Source organism: Colias eurytheme, chromosome 2 (assembly GCF_061535395.1).
Source record: "Colias eurytheme isolate Ceu_HAF_F1 chromosome 2, ilColEury1 Martin Lab GWU primary, whole genome shotgun sequence".
In the NCBI taxonomy this organism is placed as follows: Eukaryota; Metazoa; Arthropoda; class Insecta; order Lepidoptera; family Pieridae; genus Colias; species Colias eurytheme.
Genome location: NC_142981.1, coordinates 2,929,955 through 2,954,229, shown reverse-complemented (window position 1 = coordinate 2,954,229; position 24,275 = coordinate 2,929,955). Strand labels below are relative to the sequence as shown.

Here is a 24,275-nt window from a genome sequence, read left to right as displayed (position 1 = left end):
GATAGTAAAAACTAAAGCTTTACTACCAATTTTTCTTCCAACAGAATAAGAAAATTATGGTGTCTTCGAATTGGAAATGAGACACCATAAAGTGATAAAACCTATTCATACTCTCTATGTAAGTATTAGATCAATTGGGAACACTATCCGTTTTATTACAAAACACGGACTAACTAAAAATCGGGTCTTTAAACGTGTTAAAACAATAGTCTAAGTAAAAATCTTATTACAAAACATGTTATAGCTTTAAACCAAAAGCAGGATATATTGTGTTAGCGTTAAACTATAGTTGGGGACAAGTTTAAACGTCTGTACTAAAGTTAAACCATGACTTTTTAGTCTGAGATTAATCATCAATTTATTATTATAAATTTACTACCTACGGTTTAACATATTTTCTTTTAAAATATTACACGTAATAATGTCTGTCTAGATGCAATAAGATCTTTTATCAAAGTATGATATCGAAGGAACACATGAGGTCGCGCGTCTCACCGCGTCTCAAAGCATCGCTTATAGAGCTGAGACAAATTGGCGGGAAATTGCACCGGGATCATAAACTATAATAAGATCTCGTTGAGTTCAAGCTTTGTGCAGCGTAAAGATCAGCACATAATGTTTTCTGTGAAGCTGTGGAGGAATAAGCAGTTTGTGATGGTTAGAAAGGGAAAGATTTGTTTTTGGCGTAGTGTATTATTCTTTACACACAAAAATGAGCCGGGTTTTCGGCCATTTTTCGTTATGACTGTCAATCATTATTCAAAAACATATTAGTGTTATAGTTATAAAATTCAACAAATTATTATTACTCGTCTACGTAATTCTACTTCTATAATTTTTTTATGAGTTTCAATATGCAAAAAGTAGGTAATTAATTGATTGATTTAATATTTACATTGTTAAAATGTAAACATGTATGAAATTGGAAGTTTCAAAATTTGAAATAAAAAAATGGCGGCGTGATTAGTTTCATCATTGGAGCGTAAACTGTTGCAAATATTTGCGCTTTTAACAGCGATAGATCATTTTTGTTTAACAGTTACTGTTATGTTTAGAAGATTAATAAATAAAACAACTGCTTTAATAACACATTTTTGGAAAATTGCAACATTTGATCAATATTAGCACGAATCACCTTGTACTAAGCTATAAATTATTATTTTACGTTTTATTACAATTACCAAATATTGAAATATATTTGTATAACTATATGTTGGACATGGTATCAATGCTTACCCCATCTATTCTAAGTCCACTATGTCAAAAGCATTATTTCGTTGTTCTTAGTGCGTTCGCAAAGTTTCTATGCAATGGCCTAATACTGAATAACACTGAATACGAGATTTTGTTTACATTAAAAGATCATGAAATAATGCTCTGGCTCTATGTTCGTATGATGTAAATACATCGTTAAGCGATATTTTATTGTACGAGAAACACATTGTTATAATATTATCTCCGTTGTATAAAACAAAGATTAAAAAAAATGACTTTTCTTTTGATTTTGATTCTCAAAGTAATTGAACTTTGAGAATATAATTAATTAGAGAAATATATTTGATAACTGTTAATAAATGCACGCTAGTGAATCTTCATATAACATTTTACAGTAATAATTCTATAGTACTAAAGTAATAAAGGATTCAGCATTTTTCTATCACCCATGATATCACAATTACGTTTAAAAGGTTTCATTATGACATACTTCGCGTAGCGGAGATATTATGAAATATTTTCGAGGAATATACCTGTTGACATTTAAGGACTTGGGAGAAAATTAATTTTTAAAAGGCATAATAATATTAAATTATAAGTCTAAGCTTTTAGGAGTACATGACGTAATTAATGTATCTAAAACGTATAGAGACTCCATTATGGATGTTAAAAACAATATTTTTGTAAATTAGTACCTATTAGTTATTCTGATGATTTCGCAGAAGCAATGTATGTGTTTTGGAAGCTCGTGAATATGCTTAAATATTAACATTAATACAAAACCGAATAACACGTCTTTTACACTTCAAAATATACATTTTATAAAATTATAGGTTAAAATATATTGTTGCGTTGACGTTCAAATGCGATAATTAAACAGTTAAAAATATAATAGTTAGCGTTCTAACAGACGAACGGCAAGTTGTGGACGGCAGAGGCTACTCAGCCGTCGCCACCTGTCGACGGCAGCCGTCGACCTTTGGAATGCTGCCGCCGATACTTCGACGACTGCCGTCGACAGGTGGCGACGGCTGAAGTAGCCTCTGCCGTCCACAACTTGCCGTTCGTATGTTAGAACGCTAAAGGATTCGTATGTTTCAAAATTCACGTTAGAGAGTATTTGAAACATGATTTTTCTTTACTTCAACACTTTTTATTACTTGTTTTAAAATAACAGTAGTAACAGAGCCAAATATTATATATTCTTACAAAGACAAAGACAACCTCTCTGTATTCATACTATTTTTAAGAACAAGGTAATATAATTTGCATTTATTACAATTGTATGCATTTTCTTTTATGAGTCAACTTGTAAAGCACAACTTCATTAATGTTTAGTACTTTTGACAGAAAATTATTTAAATCTTTAATAATATTATAATAAATGCAAAAGTTTGTTTGTCTTTATTTCACGTCGCAGCGGAGGGATCCATCATTTTTTTTTGTGTCTGAATATAGTTATTACCGCTTTGAGATAATATCTTCTTTTATAAAAAATGAACGATTTTTTAATGAGTTTTATTTTAAAGTATACTAGACTTATTATTTTGCGATTTCTTATTTCCTTTTATGTATGTACCAATAACATGAGTTTTCGAGCGAAGAAGAACATTATTTTTAGCATCGAGTTCCTTCGATAAAAATAGATTGGAAATGTTATAATTCTCACTCCTATTAAAAACGTATCGTCTTATATTATGGAAAATAAAACAAAACATAGCTATCATAAAAGTATAATCCATACTATCCATACTAATATTATAAATGCGAAAGTAACTCTGTCTGTCTGTCTGTCTGTTACTCAATCACGCCTAAACTACTGAACCAATTTGCATGAAATTTGGTATGGAGATATTTTGATACCCGAGAAAGGACATAGGCTACCTTTTATTGCGAAATATGTACCACGGCCGAAGCCGGGGGGGCCACTATATATAAAAATAATTTTGATTTTCGTACATGTTAATCATTAGTTGTCAATCATGTCAAATACGGTTGAATACGGTCAAAATATTGTTTGACATTCATGCGTTCAAAAATGTATTTTGTGTAAAATAATTAAAAAGTAAAAAGGGTGAATAAACTATTGTCTGTATTTTTTTTAAATCAATTATTGAAAAGTGCAATTAAAGCAGATACATAAAAATTCCTCAAATATTTGTGTTTACGCGTGCTTTCAGAAATTGATAAGGTATTTTCGGTGAGGAAAGTAACCAAGAAGGATAGTTCGATTAATTATTTAAAAAAAAATCTCTAAAAATGTAAAAATTCTGACAACTATTTGTCGCGATTTCGTCGACTGCTTCAACAATATTGCGTTGAAATAATATTATAACGTTAAAATTGAAACGGAGGCCCTGGCTCATTCGATTGAACCAAGCTAAATTGCGTTTTGAAGATTACATCCATTTACGCGATGCAATTAGCACAGAGAAGAAGATGCAGAAAATATTGGGCTATTTAGGTGCTTAGGTGCTATTTTACCGGCGACATACACAGGTAGCCCAAGTCATACGCATGAATATGCGCAAGATGCAATGACATATTATGTTCGTCATTATGGTCGGCCTGGATCTATTCATTACATTTACATGAAATCCAAAATGGATGGAAATTATTCTACTGCTGCGTCCCGGACAATTATCAAGTGATCGGCTCGACATTACCACACGTGTTTTCAAGCAATGAGTTACATTAAAGCAACACATCTTTCGGATTATTCAATGATGGATGTATTCAATCGATCCAGACCGACATTATGTTGTAATCACGAATATGATTGATGGACCGTGTGGCACCATCAACCCCCAATCACCATGCATGGTTGACAGCGAGTGTTCCAAAAGGAATCCACGAAAATTTACTGTAGAAACTATCACAGGCAACAAGATGATAGTGGTAGAACTATCATAACTAAAGTGAAAGGAAACGATTTCGTGGTCGACACCAGTTAAAGAATGAAAAGAATTGATCCGAATGCATCCCAGTCTGCAAAACGTAGTTTAATTCGATAATTTTTCTCTGGCACGTGTATGAAGTAATCAAGTATCTAATTATTGTTTTTTTTTTTTTTATTCTTTTTCCTATATAGTCCATTGAATAAAAAGTTCTAGAGTGCGTGAGTTAGTAACGTAAGATGTTTCTTCGGAAACATGTCAAGAGTCCCTAGGTAATAAACATACTAAAACCCCGGGCCACTAGGAGGAGCCCCGGAGTGGGGGGAGGGGGAAAATGGGTCCATTTTTTCATTTTTCGCTTAAATCTCAAAAACGGTACATGTTAGAGAAAAACTTTCAAGGAAAAGTTGAAAGGCCATAAAATTATCTACAAGTTGTACCTGAATCATTTTTTCCTATATCCTACCGTTTCTGAGTTATACGCAGTAAAACATGATTTTGGCTCAAACAATTTCCACATCAATCGATCAAAAAATATTTCTTTCTTCCAAAAAACTCAAAAGTGCAACTTGTGACCGGTACTGATAGATTGCTCTTAATTAGGTCTATAATTGGTAAAATAAACACGTTCCTCCATGGAAGCCTTTAGGAGGAATCGATTGTCAAAATATTATATTATGGTAGTTTGAGTTACTGAACTTGATCTTTTTAGGGTTCCGTAGCCAAAATGGCAAAAACGGAACCCTTATAGTTTCGTCATGTCCGTCTGTCCGTCTGTCCGTCTGTCCGTCTGTCACAGCCGATTTACTCGGAAACTATAAGTACTACAGTGATGAAATTTGATGGGAATATGTGTTGTATGAACCGCTACAAAAATATGACACTAAATAGTAAAAAAAAGAATTGGGGGTGGGGCCCCCCATACATGTAACTGAGGGATGAAATTTTTTTTTTCGATGTACATACCCGTGTGGGGTATCAATGGAAAGGTCTTTTAAAATGATATAAAGTTTTCTAAAAAACATTTTTCTTAAAGTGAACGGTTTTTGAGATATCAGCTCTCAAAGTCGTAAAAAGTATGTCCCCCCCCCTCTATTTTTATAACTACGGGGTATAAAATTCTAAAAAAAATAGAGGTGATGCATGCTAATTAACTCTTTCAACGATTTTTGGTTTGATCAAAGTATCTCTTATAGTTTTTGAGATAGGTTGATTTAACTGTAATTTATTATATTTGCTGCTACGGAACCCTTTGTGCGCGAGCCCGACTCGCACTTGGCCGGTTTTTTTTTGTATCGTATCGTATCGTAACTACCCTGATAAAATTCAATTCCCCGTAAACGCCTCCGTGGTGGAATCTGGTATTTTTAGCAATGATAGACCTAATTATGAGCAATCTATCTGTACCGGTCACAAGTTGCACTTTTGAGTTTTTTGGAAGAAAAAAATAAAAAGATCAAGTTCAGTAACTCAAACTGCCCTAATATAATATTTTGACAATCGATTCCTCCTAAAGGCTTCCATGGAGGAATGTGTTTATTTTACCAATTATAGAACTAATTAAGAGCAATCTATCAGTACTGGTCACAAGTTGCACATTTGAGTTTTTTGGAAGAAAGAAATATTTTTTGATCGATTGATGTTGAAATTGTTTGAGCCAAAATCATGTTTTACTGCGTATAACTCAGAAACGGTAGGATACAGGAAAAAATGATTCAGGTACAACTTGTAGATAATTTTATGGCATTTCAATTTTTCCTTGAAAGTTTTTCTCTAACATGTACCGTTTTTGAGATTTAAGCGAAAAATGAAAAAATGGACCCATTTCCCCCCTCCCCCCACTCCGGGGCTCCTCCTAGTGGCCCGGGGTTTTAGTATGTTTATTACCTAGGGACTCTTGACATGTTTCCGAAGAAACATCTTACGTTACTAACTCACGCACTCTAGACCCCCCTTGGAGGGACTCATTCAATGGACTAATACCTTTGTGTTCATCGAAATAAAATGCTGTTATATATCTTTATTTATTTTGTATCATTGTATTCCATTCATCAAAGCCTAAATTAGTTCCAAGCCCAAAGGTAACACGACATTCATTGACTGGGCGGTACGAAGTTCGCCGGGCCAGCTATAAAAAATTAAAATTTAAAAAAAATTCAATAAAAATGTAAAAAATTAAAATTATTTGTTGCGGTTTCGTCGACTGCGTCAACAATATTGCGTAGCTATAAACAAGTTAAATTGCGTTTTGAAGATTGCATCCATTTACGCCATGCAATTAGCACAGAAGAAGATGCAGAAAATGTTGGTCTATTGATTATTTTACCGGCGACATACACAGGTAGCCCAAGTGAATATGTGCAAGATGCAATGACATAATAATATGTTCGTCATTATGGTCGGCCAGATCTATTCATTACATTTATATGTAATCCGAAATGGATGGAAATTATTCAACTGTTGCTTCCCGGACAAATATCAAGTGATCGGCACGTCATCACCACACGTGTTTTCAAGAAAAAAATCCGATCACTGATGAGTTACATTAAAGGAACACATCTTTGGGATTATGGAGATTATCAATGATGGATGTATTCAATCGAATGACGAAAATCTGTCTTGCAGCATGCACACATTTTAATTTGGTTAGTCGAAAGAATAAAATATATGAGTGTGCGGGGATTGCTAATCCTAAAACCGATCCAGACCGACATGACGTTTTTATCACGAATATGATTCATGGACCGTGTGAAACCATCAACCAACAAACACCATGCATGGTTGACAGCGAGTGTACCAAAAGGTATCCACGAAAATTGATGGCAAAGACCATCACAAGCAACGATGGTTACCCACTGTATCAGCGTCGATCGCCTAATGATAATGGTAGAATTATTATCACAACTAAAGTGAAACGAAACGATGGCTTGGTCGATAATAGTTAAAGAATGAAAAGAGTTAATCCATGCTGCACAGCTTATTAAAATTCAATCATTTTTCTCTGAGACGTGTTTGAAGTAATAAATTAAAATACTATTACATATCAATCCATATAAATATTTATTTTGTATCATTGTATTACGTTCATCAAAGCCTTAATTAGTTCAGCTAAAAGGTAACACAACATTCATTGACAGGGCGGTACAAAGTTCGCCGGGACAGCTAGTAAATAATAAATATAAAGACCAAATCTTTTGTCTTTCTAGAAAAAGATTATTTCATTTATTGCAGCGGTACAGACGTCGCCTCAGACGGGTATGAGTAATCAGAGAACTTTCTTGACCTTTTCGCATTTTATAATATACGACATACCTTCTTCGAAGCCATTTCTTAATAACCGCGACTCACCTGAAAAAGAGAAAAGTTAATTAATATTATATTATGTAACTTCGCGTAATTTTATCAGAAATTAAAACTAAGTTTAGTTCATATTAGTAGACTAGAAGTTTGTAGAAAATTATAATTAGTCTGGTGTGACATGGGATTTGTTAAAATGTACCAGTCAGCATTTTCGTTTTATTTTATTATATAAAATTTCTTAATTCGTTTTTTATTTAGTTCCCATGCAGTTAGCATAATATAAAAATATCATGGCATACATTTATATGGCAATAGCATTTCTCTTATCTATTCTACAATTTTTTCATTTAATCGTTAGAAACATCCACCTTTGCATTAAGTCAAAGAATTCCCAAGACTTCCAGAATAGTCCATCTTTTTTACTATTTGAAAGTGTCTACTTGTTATGTGACTTTCTAATATAATTAATATTTAATTTTCATAACGTAGTTCCCGTGCATACACCAGAAAGACTGGACATACTTTTCCAAACATAATTTTTACAATGCACCATGATGAACTCATCGTGGTTATAGTTTATAAAATAAAGGAGTTGAATGGAGCCGAATATTAACAAAAAAGTTTATAAATATAATTGTTCTACCGGTATAAAAACGTGACATAATATTATATCTTATTACATTAATAATCGTACGTTATGACAGTGAACGTGTTTGGTAATTGAAGAAAAGTAAGTGTAGTTTTATTTAATACTAGCTGTGCCTCGCGGTTTTACACGCATTGCTCCGCTCCTGTTGGTCTTAACGCGATGATATTATAGCCTATAAGCCTTTCTCGATAAATGGGCTATCTAAAACCGAAATAATTTTTCAAATTGGACCAGTAGTTCCTGAGATTAGCGCGTTGAAACAAACAAACTCTTTAGTTTTATAAAATTAGTATAGATTAGAGAAAATAGGGTATATTATTGGGTAATATTTAAAGGGAAAACTATATTTCCGTGGAAATAAACGTTTTGTAAACGATAAATTTAATTGAAAAACACGAGAAAAAGCTATTTAATATAAAATCACCTTTATGTTTATGCCGAGATACATTTGAACTCTTTTTCCAAGACTTCTAAAGATTAAAATATATTTAGTCAAATCATTAAAAATTTTGTACATTACATTTAAAATCTAACCTTTGATCTTAGAGACTTTCCATTTAAAAAGCTTATTATAAAAGAGCATTATTTTAAACAAAATGTCTGAACATTTTAAAAATAATTTAACCTGTCTGGTATATCACTGCGGTGAAGTATGCTGGAAGTATTTAAAAATTACTTTTCTAAATGAACTTGCATTTTTCTCTGCGATGTTACATTCTTCTCAGTTATATCAGAGATTGGATATAGTATGGTATTCTGTAAATTTTGCGGTATTATTGTCGGTTATAAAAATAATGTTTTTTGTCACTGTGCTATCAGGAGCTATTGCGATTTATAAAAAATATTTGAAGTTTAAACTTTTTTTAATCAACGTAATTATAAGAGTGCGTTACAATTAAAAATCGATTCCTTCAGGTCAACTTACGTTAAGTAATAGAGTTTAGTTGGTCTTGTTTAAGTTATTGAAGTTAAAAAAAATCGTCAAGAAAGTGTACGTCTTAAGTCTTATAAGATCAATAATGCCAGATCTTTTATGATTCTTGAAATTTAATAGATTGAAATCTGCATTAATATTAAAAACCAATAAAGTTAGTTTATTGAAATCTGCCGAATTAGGTACTGGTTCGAATTCAAACATATTTTTTGTGTTAAATCGTCCATTTATCGCAATAGGTATCCATATTATAACATCACGCTTCAACTCATAAGAGCGGATCATGAATGAAAAATTCAGTAAAATCGATAAAATTATTATGCCCAGACGAATTTTCGTGATAATCCTTTAAATATAATAATAATTGAATTTAAAATTTATTTCAGTGATACTCTACACCATTCTACTAGGACTAACAGCGGTTACTGTGAAGGGTAGATATGAGAATGTGAACATAAAACAAGACTGGTGGGAAACAGCTGTTATCTATCAGATTTACGTGCGATCCTTTATGGACAGTGACGGCGATGGAGTCGGTGATATTAATGGTATTTATTTATTTAAAACTGGCTCATTTCCCTCGGCTTCGTCCGCATAGTTAAAGAATAACATGTAAGGTCCCGTTCCCGTACGATTTTCGGGATAAAACCTATCCTATTTCTCCTAGTCTCAGATATCAAGCTACCTCTGTACCAAGTGTCATCCAAATCGGTTTACCTATATAATTATTACCAATGATTTATCTAATCTAATATCTAATGTATGGATGTATGGATGTATGGATGTTTGTTACTATTTTACGTAAAAACTACTGAACCGATTACAATGAAATTTAGCACACATATAGAGGGTAACTTGGATTAACACATAGGATAGTTTTTATCCCGGAAATCCCACGGGAACGGGAACTATGCGGGTTTTCCTTTGCAAATGTGGGCGAAGCCGCGGGCGGAAAGCTACCCGTACCCCCGTACCCTCTATATGTGTGCTAAAATTCATTGTAATCGGTTCAGTAGTTTTTACGTGAAAGAGTAACAAACATCCATACATCCTTACAAACTTTCGCCTTTATAATATTATATTAGATATTAGATATTAGATATTAGATTTGATTTAAATCTTGCGTTCTTGTTAGGACACCCTATACACATTTCATGTTATCATTATATATAAATCATGTAATAAGAAAATATGTTCATGTTATCAATTAGCCACTTTTCTAGATAATCTATCAGGTAACATTTAATCAAATCAGCATACGCATACATTTACGTACATAACAAAATCTCGATATTATATCGCAATTATCTTCTAATAATTTTCAGGAATCACATCAAAACTGCAATACCTAAAGGATATAAGTGTAGATGCAATTCTATTGTCCCCGATCTTCAGGTCACCCATGCATGATTTTGGCTATGACGTCACCGATTATTATTCTATTCATTCTGAGTATGGATCTCTCGAAGACTTTGAGCAACTCCTGAAAAAGACTGCTGAAAAAAGTAATTAAACGAGTCTTCTTATCTGAATTATGATTGAATTATAAGAATGACTTTTTTTTGTTGAATTTGATATTTTTGGTTTTATGGCATTCAAATGCTTTATAAATATAAATTTATAAAGAATAGAAAAAATTCGATCACGAGGCGGGACTCGAACCCGCATCCTTTCACGCTGGCTGCTGCCATTAATAACAATCAACGCAATGAAATTAGAAAACGTATAATTAGATTTTGTAGAGTTTTTTCGAATTTATATGAAAGATGCAAAATTAGGAATATACTTCCTACACTTACATAAAATACCTATTTTTTGTAATGTGATTTAGAAGAGGTCTTCAAAGACTACAGAGATTTTATTATTTTTCTTTAATGGCAATTCCTGATTCCTCTAAACTTTTTTCTTTCCTATAGATATGAAGGTAATACTAGACTTCGTGCCAAATCACACAAGTAATGACAGTGACTGGTTTGTGAAATCTTCACATAAGGACGAATATTATAATGATTGGTACATTTGGGAGAACGGCCATCTTGATGCGCAGGGGCAGAGACAACCACCTAATAATTGGGTGTGTAATAGTATAGATATAAATATTTTATTTACTTGGTTTGCGTTGGTTATATATAAATAACGTAAACAGCATAAATAACGAACGTTGCGGTAAGGAGAATCCTAAGAATTGTGGTAACTGTATTAAAATTAAAGCTTAGCTAAATTCCATTTACCTTCATGCAAATGTTGTGCGTGGATGTATTTTGTGGATTGGTAATACTTTCAACATAGGTAATTATTTCTTTAAAAACCTTGCCTGCAATCTTCTACAATGTTGGGAAAGTAAATAAATAACACATTAATTTCTTTATTTACATCATGGACATAATTGCGATTAAAATACTCACAATCACGACTTCCAAACTCTCCTGCCAATTCAAAACCAATAACCCATTATTTCTAAAATTGCAAACATCTATATTATCATGTAGATGTGCTCGGAACCGTCACATCCCCGTTCCGCAGGAAATGACGTCGACACGACGTTAACGAGGAAACCGTGTTTGCTTACAATATTCTGAAGGCCTGTATATCGTGTAACCGCTCTATTATGATGCCATGTATCTATTTGTTATATAGACAGGTATAATTTGTTTATATTGAGGTAAAGCTAAAGGTATACCTTTGAGAAAAAAAAAATGTTACGATTCGATCCATCGCCTATTTTAGCTATTTGAAAAGGACCATAACTAAGTATGTCGAATTGGTGATGTAAACGAGTTAACTCAAACAAACAATAATTATGCTACAGAGTTCGTCAAAGAGATACAGAATCACGTCTCTTTCTAATATTATTGGTATCTTGTTTTTGAAACCCATAAATTAGGTATAATATATTAAATTTAGAAGCGATTAACAGGACCCGGCTGGTAATATTAATACTTTAAAAAAATTTCTACATTATTTTAAACAATATAACATTATTCAAGCAATTATATCACAATAATATATTTCGATTGTTAAGTATAGTATTTCTCATTGTAAACTAGCTTCTAAAATCAGAACCTTTCAGATCAGCGTCTTCAGAAAAAGTGCATGGACCTACGTTCCGAGCAGAGATCAATATTACCTGCACCAATTTGCGGAGGCGCAGCCGGATTTGAATTACAGGAATCCAGTACTGGTTGAAGAAATTAAAGTGAGTCAAATCACAAATGTACTGTATAACATGTAACTACTTATTCGTTTTATTTATTAGATTCTAATCGGGTACCAGTACTACTTCATTTCATTCGTTTAATTCTGGACGGAAAAATGCATTATTAGGTTCAGTGATGTATACTTACAATCTATAAGTTACGTCGTCACTGGTAGTGGAAAATACAATTTCCTTGACAAAATTCGAATGCAAGGGTAGGTACATATTGTTATTGTATTTCAATTTTCTTGGAAGAAATAAATCGAATGTCTTTAACAATAGCTATTATTATATTTGTTTCTTCAATAAAATATATTATTTTCGTTCTATTATTTTCTGTTATTCATATTTATTATATGATTGATTTCCACAAAGTTACTTTAACGTATTACGAGAACTCTTAAATGACTACAAAAACGTACTACAGGTATTAGGTGAATAACTTCAATAAGTTCATTTTCAAATACTTGTAGTATGTTTTTACTAGTACATAATATTATATTACATCAATCTTCTCGTCACGACGCTCGTCTAAAATTGGTTCAACCCTTTTCTACTTTGACGAGATGGAGCTAAATTAAATCTTTGCTAGCGTCACCTTCAACCTCTCAAACATAATTTATGCGCATTTTAGACGATAATGAAATATTGGCTGGAAAAAGGAGTAGCTGGCATGCGGATCAGTTCTGTGAACTATCTCATTGAAACAGACAGAGATCTCTTTGGTGGAAGATACCCAGATGAACCGTTGACAGGAAAACCGGGCGTCAATTCAGAAAATTACAATTATTTAGACCACATTTACACTAAAGATCAGGAGGAAACCTACGACTTGGTCGGTCAATTCAGAGACGCTTTCGACTCGATCACTATTAGGGATAATATGACAAGGTAAGTTAATTATTATTTAACTAATTTACTTTGGCCGAATATCAGAAGTAGCGGACTTGACTGTATTTTTTGGACGTTGTTACCTGAGAACTTTCGACTTAAATTCCTTTTTTATTTGAAAGATGGTGCCTTCTGGTTGGCCCTAATTAAATTTTTCCTAGTTCAGACGATTAGAAGGTGGTTTAGTATTTGTTTAAAAATAATTATTTTAAAGGGTATTGACTTCTAAATATAAATGATTTTAAAGTAATAATTTAAACAATATCTCGCCATTAATTTTATTTACGTAACATAAAGTTCTAAAAGTACCAGACCGCAGTAAATACTTTATGAATTGCTATAAAGTTTTTATAGTGCAAGACCATCCTTTAGCATTTAAAGCCATCGCAAAATTAATGGGGGTCTTAAAACAATAAGTGTGGTCTCGATCGCTTTAAGTATAGACGAGACTCGGGTGAAGTAAGTAATGTGCTCAGATTTTGTATACAGGGTTACTTGTAAAACACCGGCAACCTCGCAGGACAAGATAGCTAACATCATAAGTAACAACATTTGTTCTACAACTTTTGATAATTTGTTAGATTTTATTTTCATACAAAAATAAATATTCATTTAATTTTCCGTTTGAATATTATAAACTCTACGCCTCTCAAAAATTACGTAAACAAAAAGCGAACGAGAGGGGGAAGGGGGCGTCGCTTCGTCCATCCGATAATGAATAGAACATAGACTTACAAATGTTAGGAGAGTACAATAAAAGTTTAAAAAATCATTAAAAAATAATTTATTGCGTTATGCCAAAAGTCGTAGAACAAATGTTGTTACTTATGATGTTAGCTATCTTGTCCTGCGAGGTTGCTGGTGTTTTACAAGTAACCCTGTATAAAAAAGGATTCCATCTTATAGCTTGGATAACATATACCATGTTGATATAATAATATTATCCATCCATTTTATAGTGACTGCACTAAAAAAATAAAGGAGAATATTATGTTATTAATGTCATCTAAATAGTTTTTTTTATGTAAACATTAAACCGAAAATCGCATTGCATTTCTAAGTAGGTAAGCTTTAGTTTATTGATAAGCTAGTATTTAATATCTATAATGTAGTACATAGTTATTTTCTGCAGAATGTACAAATATATCTTCGTCTGGTTGTCTTGAAAAAATCGCTACATAACGATACGCCAATCGCACAGAATACTTAATAGTTGCCAATAGTATAAATGTGTTCGAAGATTAACATTTTATTATTGCCCTTTTCCGATCAATAATGTATAAGTATTTTTAACAATAAAAAACGCGTTAAAATGGCCAGAACTGGACCAAATTTAATATTGGCACCTCCTATTTTTTAAGTCGGTTATTTACATACTTGTTTCAAATTATTTAAACCCAATAAATACAGTCGAATTAAAAACCTCCTTTTTTGAAACCGCTTTTATACAGTAATAATTTTACAGGATCCTTCTAACAGAAGCATGTACGGGCATCAAGAACTCCGTACGGTACTACGGCGAAGGGTCTCACTCCGGGTCCCACATACCTCTCAACTTCGCCCTCATGAAGGATCTAACGAAGGAATCCGATGCACGTGACATCAAGTATGCAGTGGACAGATGGCTGACGTACAAGCCGTTGGGCAAGCCGGCTAATTGGATGGTATGTTTTGTTGAGATGCTTTTGATATAAACGTGTAGTTTGTATTTTACCGGATCATATTGAGCTTGCTTTATGCAGTGCATAGCTTCGTTCGATAATAAGTAATATGAGTAGTACCAAAACTGCAGTTTACTTCAATTTTTTGTGTTACATTCGTCAGTCACTGTTTATTGCAATTTGACTTTGGTCAAAGTCTAGACTGTTCAGTCAAAGTTAAATACGAAATAAAAAACTCTTCTTTTTCGTACAAAACGTTGTAAAAAATTAATAATGTGATATTCTTAAACTTTGTAGACATTTTAGTTTATCTCTACTAGAAATAAAACAATAAAGTTTGACTAATAATTGTTGCTCTAAGGTATATAATGTGGAATTTAAATTTGTAAATAAAAATAGTCAATTCATTAATTGGACAATAAGAGGACAATGAAAGGTTAAATATTGGATTACTTTCGTCCCGTTTGTGGACTTTATATCGAAGTAAATTCCAGTTAATCCATGTTTTAATTAATGTTTCTAAATGTACAAAATTAAGTTTAATATTCTAGTATACTTTGTGTGTTTAGGGTTTTGGCTGGCTTGGAGACAGTTACCTATATTATGATATTAGAATTGTTTAATTTTAACGACTATTTCTCGTAAAATTCACTAAATAATAATATTACATAAGTTAAAAGTTGTTCTTGTTTATTAAAAAAATATTAATGGTAGGGAGATAAAACCATAATAAGTATTTGTAACATTAACGAATCAATGGCAACGCACAAGTTATATAAACTGTTGTAAAATATACTATTTCCTTATCCATACTAATATTATAAATGCGAAAGTAACTCTGTCTGTCTGTCTGTTACTCAATCACGCCTTAACTACTGAACCAATTTGCATGAAATTTGGTATAGAGATAATTTGATACCCGAGAAAGGACATAGGCCACTTTTTATTGCGAAATATGTACCACGGGCGAAGCCGGGGCGGACCGCTAGTGAACCATTAATTATAATAAAGCCAAGAATAATTCTACAAATAGTTTGGAAAATCCAAAAGTGCACGCCTCATAATTTTTTTTTAATAATTATTTATTAATTATTATTTTTGTTTATTTAATAACAATTAAACCACATCGAATCAGACCCTGAAAAATGAAAGGGTTCTATTCCTGAGCATACTCAAGCGTAAGAGAAAAAAGATGTAAAATTTTCGTCGGCGCCATATTGAATTTTAGTTTTGACCTCATATTGGTTAATAGATACCCCAATAACCATGAAAATGACACCCATGACGAAAATATGTAAAATTTTCGTCGGCGCCATCTTGGATTTTAGTTTTGACCTCATATTGGTTAATAGCTACCCCAATAACCATGAAAATGACACCCATGACGAAAATGTGTAAAATTTTCGTCGGCGCCATCTTGAATTTTAATTTTGACCTCATATTGTTTAATAGCTACCCCAAAAACCATGAAAATGACACCCATGACGAAAAGATGTAAATTTTTTGTCGGCGCCATCTTGGATTTTAGTTTTGACCTCATATTCGTTAATAGCTACCCCAAAAACCATGAAAATGACACCCATCACGAAAAAAAGTCAAATTTTCATCAGCGCCATCTTGGATTATAGTTTTGACCTCATATTCGTTAATAGCTACCCCAAAAACCATGAAAATGACACCCATGACGAAAAGATTTCAAATTTTCGTCGGCGCCATCTTGGATTTTAGTTTTGACCTCATATTGGTTAATAGCTACCCCAAAAACCACCCACATTTGCAAATGTGTTTGCTACTTAGGAAAAGTTCAGATTTAAAGATATAAGTAGGTAATGTGACGAATTTAATTTATTTCATTCCGACTGTTTCTCGGAATAACATACATTTACTAAGAATTGCATACAATGCCGGTTTTAATATATTGCCGGTAACATAATATTATGTATGATAATAATTCTTAAAAAAGTATTTTATACATTTCTTAAAAAGCTTCGATATTGTATACAATAATACAATTCATATTCAAATTGTTGTAAAATAGTCACACTTTTTTAAGTTGGTTGAATACACTAAAATACTTATAAGGATCGTACCTACTAATAAAAGTAACAAAATGAATTTTTAAAGTTCCCAGTAATCTTCTGGAATCAATTTCAATAAAAATATAAAAATTCACTTCAAAAAAAAAAAAAAAAACAGCCGAGTTTTTTTTTGTTTATTTAATAACAATTAAACCACATCGAATCAGACCCTGAAAAATGAAAGGGTTCTATTCCTGAGCATACTCAAGCGTAAGAGAAAAAAAAAGATTCGATTAGTAAAGTATTTCGGTCGCTATCGTGTTAACAAGAAAAAGGATCCGCACATACAGACACACGGACGTCCAAGACAGAACTTTTTTAAACTGTTTTTTAACTAGTTTAAATAACAAAAATGACATCAAAAATATCATGAACGTTAAAAATAGTGTTTTTTCTTAATATGTGTGTGTATGTATTATCTTACAAGTGCAATGTATGATACATAAAGACATTTTAAGTTTGAAAAATCAGATGTTTTGCGCGAAGCGACAGTAGTACCCACCTCAACGCTTCGCTTATGAGGCGTGCAATATTTCTATTACCTAGTGAAAAATATCATCTGTTACTATCAAGATTTTTTTAAATTGTTATTTTATCATAATGTAATTTTAAATAAAACAAAGTATACAATATAATTTATTTATTCTTAGACTGGCAATCACGATATGAGTCGTGTGGGATCCCGCTTCCGACCTGAATTAGTGGACGCCTTCAACATGCTTGTGTTATTGTTACCAGGAATCGCTATCACGTATATGGTAAAATAATCATAATTATAATAAATAATAATTGTTTCAATGAATAAAGTTCATACAGTATGATTAGATTTTTTCATTTGCCTTTTTTCGTGACTGGTTCATGAAGGTTGATGACAGGAGGATTCGTTGTCAATTAGGTATATTATTTCACATTTAAATTTATAGCACTGTTCAAATAACTTATAAACTCAGAGATTTGCAAAGGATTTTGGATGCAAACAAAATTAATGGTAACAATTATAATACTCATAACAAATAACACAGAAAAGAGTAGATTTTGTTTGAACGATAAGAGTTAATAATAAAGAGAAAAACTTATCTTTATAATATTGTTTTAACACGATAAAAAAGGTTAAATAAGACAATTTAATAGCATAGATTAAATAGACAATAATATTGGCCGGGATTGCATACAATATTGCTTCTAGACATCTTAAACAGGATAGTCCATTTACCAAAAACGCTATAATGTATCCTAATAAATATTCCAAACAATTTCCATGATAAAGGGTGAAGAAATAGGAATGCTAAATGGGTTCGTGCCGTGGAGTGAGACGCGGGACCCCCTGGCCTGCAACACCGACGACCCCGTCAACTTCGTAGAGGTGTCCCGTGACCCCGTGAGGACCCCCTTTCAGTGGAGTAGCGGGAAGAACGCGGGTAATGTACCTACTATTGTATATAAATAAGGTGGTTTGACTCTTTACAAGGTGCTCTAGTGTTAAGCTAGAGCCACGTTCTTAGCAGGATAGAAAATTAATTAACATACTTCTTTAGTTGATCACGAATGATGGACTCATAAAAACTGTTGTACTGAAATATTCTGAAATTTAAAAAAATCTTGATAGCTCTGTGCGGAATTTGTTGATAAAATTACTATAAAAACCAGTTCTTAATTTATTTACAGACGCGGGTCAGTTTTTTGTGTGTTGTTTACAATGCTGAAAAATAAATTCATGTTTCCATCTAAAAAACGTCAGTCGCAGCTTCGCCCAAAAGTTGGCGTTTTTTTATGTAGGTATATAAAAACTCTAAGCTTTAAGTCCTGCGGCTTATTTCCCACCAGCCGTGATATATTTTCGTATCGTCTGATTAAAAGAGATGGTCGTTCATCACTATTAATAGTGGCACATTGTGTGCACTATAATCTTTATCATTCTTTCTGTTTAAGAGTTTTAATGGTTACATGGATGTCAGGATATAGATATGTTATACATACTTTTATTACATGTAATTAATGCATCTTATCTTTTTATTACACGCTTTATATTAGCTTCACCTGTATGTTTGTTTGTTTGTAACCGACTTCTTTGGGCGCGATTTTGACCCACTTTAAACGGCCAGATTTCGTTCAAACTTTGTAGATTTATTGAGGACCGATGACAATACACTAATTTGATAAAATTATTCCATTTTTTAGTTCGGTTTCTATAAAAAGCGTGTTTTTTAGTTTTTTAAACTATTATTATTTTCACATTAACGTAATATAGACACGGAATCTCTTATAGGTATTTTCAGTTAAAATTAATTAAAATTCAGCTCTTACTCATTAAATATTATGTAAAGCAAATACATAACCACGGACTTAGTGAATTTGAATATGAAGCTACATGAATTAATTTGAAAATTAATTCTCATTACAACATACGTATTCGACCCTACTTGATGGAATCATCCGTGGGTAAAGGGTAACAGTTGCAAATTCGTGAATAATGCACGTTCATTTACGGAGATTCAATGCGGTCTCATTGTTTATTCACTTCGATAAATAATACATGTGGTGATGATTAAAAGATGATATTTATACGGACGGTTTCTGAAACGAACGATTTTATGTATAAATTGATTAATATTATATGAATTACTTGTTCATAGAGCATAAATGATTACATATGATAACTAGGCCAAATAATTATTTGTGTTGCTGTTAATTTAAGCCACTATTACGAATATCATGTCATTTGATAGCCTGCAGAGTGCAGTCATAATAATGTTTTAGTTTATAGTGATATCTTCATAAAACTAAAATATTTATTGAGAGCTAGATCAGTTTAGAGCATCAAAATACTGAAATGATTTGTGCTATTTTTATTGCTGCACTTACGTAAAAATAATGTAAAAAATCAATGATTACATCGAAAATACATAATATGGCAAAATGTAACTTCAATTGCGAGATTTCCTGGACTTGTTCGCATATTCTTGGCTTTTTTACCTTGACACCTACGTTGGTTTAGTGTGTAGCATATATTATAATAAGAGACTGCAATACGTCAATGTATAGAGTTACAATTAAATGCGATGTGCCTATATGCAACACACAAAAATTTACAAAATCATTAATAAATGTTCTTAAAATAAAAACAAACGTTACAGGTTTCTCCGAATCCGAAAAGACCTGGCTCCCCACAGCGGACGGCTACGAGAACCGCAATGTAGACCATGAGCAGGCTGCTGTCAGGTCACACTACCACGTGTTTAGGACGCTGGCTGGTCTGCGCAAGCGACCCGCGTTTCGACTGGGCCGGCTTGAGTCGATCGCGCTTAGTACTGATGTGTTTGCGTTTAAAAGGTCTGTGTGGTAATTTGAGCTGATTACTAAATTATTTAAAAAAAAAGCTTATGAAATTATTGCATTGTCACCGATCCTTGATAAGTGGACTAAGTTTGAATTCAATCCGTTTGTTAAAGTTAAGATAAAATCGACTCCAAAGGAGAATGTTACATACAAACATAGTACAAAAGTGAAGCTAATAATATCATCATCATCAGCCCATATATTTAATTCGCTCTGTTCATTTTTTATAATTTGTTTTTTTATACGTTCGCAAAAAATGCTACTAGTTACATTTGCAGACAGCTAAAAAGTTACTTCTACAAAACATTATATTTAAATGTTTCTTCAAAATAGGTGGTATAACGACGACGCCTACGTGGTGGTAATGAACGTAGGCAGAAGTTACCAGGTGGTCAACTTGACTGCGTTTGACCTGATCTTCGGCCAGCTAGAAGTGGAAGTCAGCAGCGTTCTCTCATCGAGGACTTATGGGTAAATTATGTGACCTCTGAAGTTTTTTAGTTTCCTGTTCCTTGTTCCTCCGTGTCAATTTATACGTCAATTAGAACACGCGTCTCCTTAAAAAACCATTAAAAAACCTTGTTATAGGTAAGTAAAGTAAATTGATAAAATTCTTGATTTGATTTAATAATTCAATTCCATCAAATTATAAACTGACCAACTGAATTTGACCTTAACTTTAACATTTTGTCTTACACGCATTAACAAAAGTTTGTCTTTTGAGTTAATTATTAAGCTCTGTCAATACAATACAATTGAAAGGAACTTTCTAAAAGTTGGTTTGTGTCTTCTTAGTGTAGATTCGAGTAAGTAATATAATATTGTGATCTCATGTCCCCTAGTGGGGTATGGGGCAGATGCATTATGCATACACCTGTTTCACTGATAGATTTATTTATCTAGGGACAAGTAGGCTATAAACCTGTCCTACCACATCAAGACATTATTTCTTCTTCATCTCCACCGATAATCGAACCCAGGACACATTTCAACGATCACGTGTTATCCACTGTATTAAAAGAAGGTGATCAAATAATATATTAATGAGAATATTATTAATAAATGTAATTTGTTCCAGGGATAACGTTCAAGCAAACTATCTGGATCTTGCGGCAGATGAAGTACTTGTCTTGAGGATGCAGGTGTAATTGAGTTTAATAAATAGTTATTTGCAGTATAATTTGTTTCATTCAAATATATTTATTAAGCACCAACTCTATAAACTTTATTTTTTATTTTTATTTTGAATAGGGAAGCGCTTGACCACAATCTCGCCTGATGTTAAGCTGAGATGGTCTAAGATTGTACGCGCTTCCCTAGAACGTTCCCTGTTCCCTGATCACTCTACGCTTGAAGACCCCCATATTGTACTTGTCGGGGAACACAAGACTCTGAAAGCATGTTCCAGTCCATCGCGGTTCGGATATAGAATGTGGAACCGCTTATAGTCCATTGAAAAGTTACATTTGGGGTTGCATTTTTTAGAGGACGCAATTTTATTTTTGTGATGTGTAGGGGGGGTCAGTGTGAAGCTATCACCAAGTTTGCGGGGTCGCCACCCTTGTCCCACGGCCGCCATCTTGAAAATAGTGGTAGATATGGTTTTTACGATATAACTCATAAAATATTTGTCTGATAAAAAAAATTGTTAGCATTATATTTTGTTGCAAATTAAATTCTCTACAACTTTAGTCCAGTAACTTTTTGTCGTAGAACTATAAATACAAAAGTTATAGGCGAAAATGTTCTGATAATAGAGATATTTATATTTTTCAATTAAACTTTTTTTTATCATTTTACGAAGAAATGATATCAGACCATTTTTGTAGGTTGTTTTTCGATGAACAACTTTTACATACAACATTTTTTCATAACGTCATTAGCTAAGGTTTGTACAATTTGCTACGTAGGTACGTATTTGGGGGCACGGTAGTGCCCCCGCCAAGACGAGCCAAGCGAAACGCACGGGCACTACCTACCTTTTCTCGAAGCGTTTCGACGTTTTTTTGAACCCTCATAACTTGGGTTTGGATTATGCTAGATTAACAAAATTTTCGGGATATATTGTCAATAGCGGACTTATTGAACATATTAAGTTTTAATTACATTAGCTTTTATACTTCAGATTTTATTTATATCTAAAAAACGCTAATTTCGTCACTGACTCACTGATGATCATCAAAATTCTTAAGGTATTTCCTAATGTCCTAGAAAGCTGAAATTTTGTATATAAGCTAGTATTAGCACACAAACAACAAAAAAATTATAAAACTTGTAACTTTCATCCCCCAACCCCTTAAACTAGGGGACGGGAGTTTGTATGAGACCTGTAATCTATATATAATATAATAAAACTAAGTCGATAAAATGTGCGTGCCGATAAAACTTAAAAAGGAGTCCCGACACGATAAAGGGACTTATGTGGTGTGATAGCCCTTTATCCCCCCTCGAACAAGAAAGTTCCCGTTTTAATCTAATGGGCATGTTTTTAAAGATATAGGGACTTTCCGACCCTTCAACTTGGAAATTAAGTGCAGTGGCGCCATCTGTTATCGAATATTTAAACTTCGGAGACTATACACAATAGTCATAGTGTATTATATAGTCTCCATAGTTGTGAGCCATTGCAGCATGTGTAGTAGTGGCGCGAAATTTAAAATTCCAATTTCAATAAAATCTTAAATTTAAATTTTGTGTATTTAGACGTCATTATCTAACGTATATTTTGGAGTTAAAGCGACATAATTTTAGTTATCCAAATTAGTTCTCAAAATATTTAAAAAATTAGGTTTTTAAATTTCGTGCCATTACTTCATACGCTACCGCTACAGAAGCTAGAAAGTTCCCGTTTTAATCTAAAGGGCGTGTTTCTAAAGATATAAGGAACTTTCCAACCCTACATAGTGGCGCCATCTGTTATCGAATATTTAAACTTCATTCAGGACAACGATTGTTTGGGTTGAATCTCAAAAGCGTTGCGAGCAATTGTAGCATGTGTAGTAGTCACATGAAATTTAAAATTCCAATTTCAATAAAGTCTTAAATTTAATTTGTTGCTATAATAAAGTTATTAAATTTTGTGTATTTATACGTCATTAGCTAACTTATATTTTGGAGTTAAAGCGACATAAAATTAGTTATCCAAATTAGTTCTCAAAACATTAAAAAATGTAGGTTTTTAAATTTCGCGCTTTTACTACAAATGCTACCGCTATAGAACCTTTTATTATGGCGGACGATAATGACCAGAATACTCTAGAAGGTGTGAGAGAGAAAATATTTTTAAATTTTCTCGAATATTCTAGAGCCTAGCTCTCTGAAGTGTCTCTGAATATATATAAGAGCCCGGTGTCGCTCACCAGAGTTAGTTTAATTTGAACAGCGAAAAACTTCCCCACTGAATTTCTAAACGCTTTACAAGTACCAGGAATGCCATTACACTGCCTTCGTCTGAAAATTGGAACTCCAATCATACTACTCAGAAATCTCAACTCCCCAAAATTATGTAATGGAACTAGAATGATCGTAAAACAGCTATCGAATAATATCATTGAAGCTGAACTTATTTCTGGAAAGACCAAATGACAGACAGTATTTATACCTAGAATACCTACCTCTGATCTCTTCGGAATTGCCATTTCAATTTAAAAGACTGCAGTTTCCAATAAAATTAGCCTTTAGTTTTACAATTAACAAAGCGCAAGGACAAACTTTAAAATATTGTGGCATTAACCTCAAAGAATCCTGCTTCTCTCACGGTCAGCTAAATGTGTAGCTTACTCAAGAGTAGGAAATCCGAAAAATTTATGTCTACATATATGTATACTCCGGACAATAAAATGAAAAATGTTGTTTATAAACAAGTATTGTAAATAATGAGAAAACGTTTTCAATAAACTTTTTTTTTACTTTTTACGTCATAGTTTATTTTTTTATTTCGACTCTACCACGTCATCTCATATCAACTCCCAGGCGAAGCCGGGTTTTTTAGCTAGTTTTAAATTAAATTTTGATGACGCTAGAGGTCTAATCTTATAATCAAAAACTTGGTTCCCCTAGATATATATATGTATAGGTACTCCTTGTTAAAAAAACAATTTAATCGACATATATTGAGA

General features: G+C 32.7%; 2 protein-coding genes across 3 annotated transcripts in view; one reads left to right on the top strand and one right to left on the bottom strand.

Moving 5' to 3' along the window:
* Pde1c (Phosphodiesterase 1c) overlaps positions 1 to 24,275 on the bottom strand; it is a 167,570-nt gene that overhangs the window by 78,693 nt on the left and 64,602 nt on the right. The gene's annotated exons all lie outside the window — the stretch shown is intronic.
* On the top strand, positions 9,492 to 21,305 carry LOC149910140 (salivary alpha-glucosidase-like). Its single transcript, XM_090107369.1, has 11 exons — positions 9,492 to 9,543; positions 10,321 to 10,500; positions 10,912 to 11,069; positions 12,066 to 12,191; positions 12,826 to 13,082; positions 14,548 to 14,746; positions 17,472 to 17,579; positions 18,089 to 18,239; positions 19,956 to 20,151; positions 20,491 to 20,628; positions 21,236 to 21,305. Exons 1-11 carry the CDS (start codon positions 9,507 to 9,509, stop codon positions 21,303 to 21,305), a joined length of 1,620 nt encoding a protein of 539 aa, XP_089963495.1. The 5' UTR covers positions 9,492 to 9,506.

Excerpts from the sequence above, each read along its gene's own strand:
- LOC149910140 (XM_090107369.1), top strand. The coding sequence starts at position 9,507 with ATGGACAGTGACGGCGATGGAGTCGGTGATATTAATG. Across the intron at positions 12,192-12,825 it reads TACTGGTTGAAGAAATTAAA|ACGATAATGAAATATTGGCT; the intron begins GTGAGTCAAATC and ends TGCGCATTTTAG. Across the intron at positions 20,152-20,490 it reads GATGTGTTTGCGTTTAAAAG|GTGGTATAACGACGACGCCT; the intron begins GTCTGTGTGGTA and ends TCTTCAAAATAG.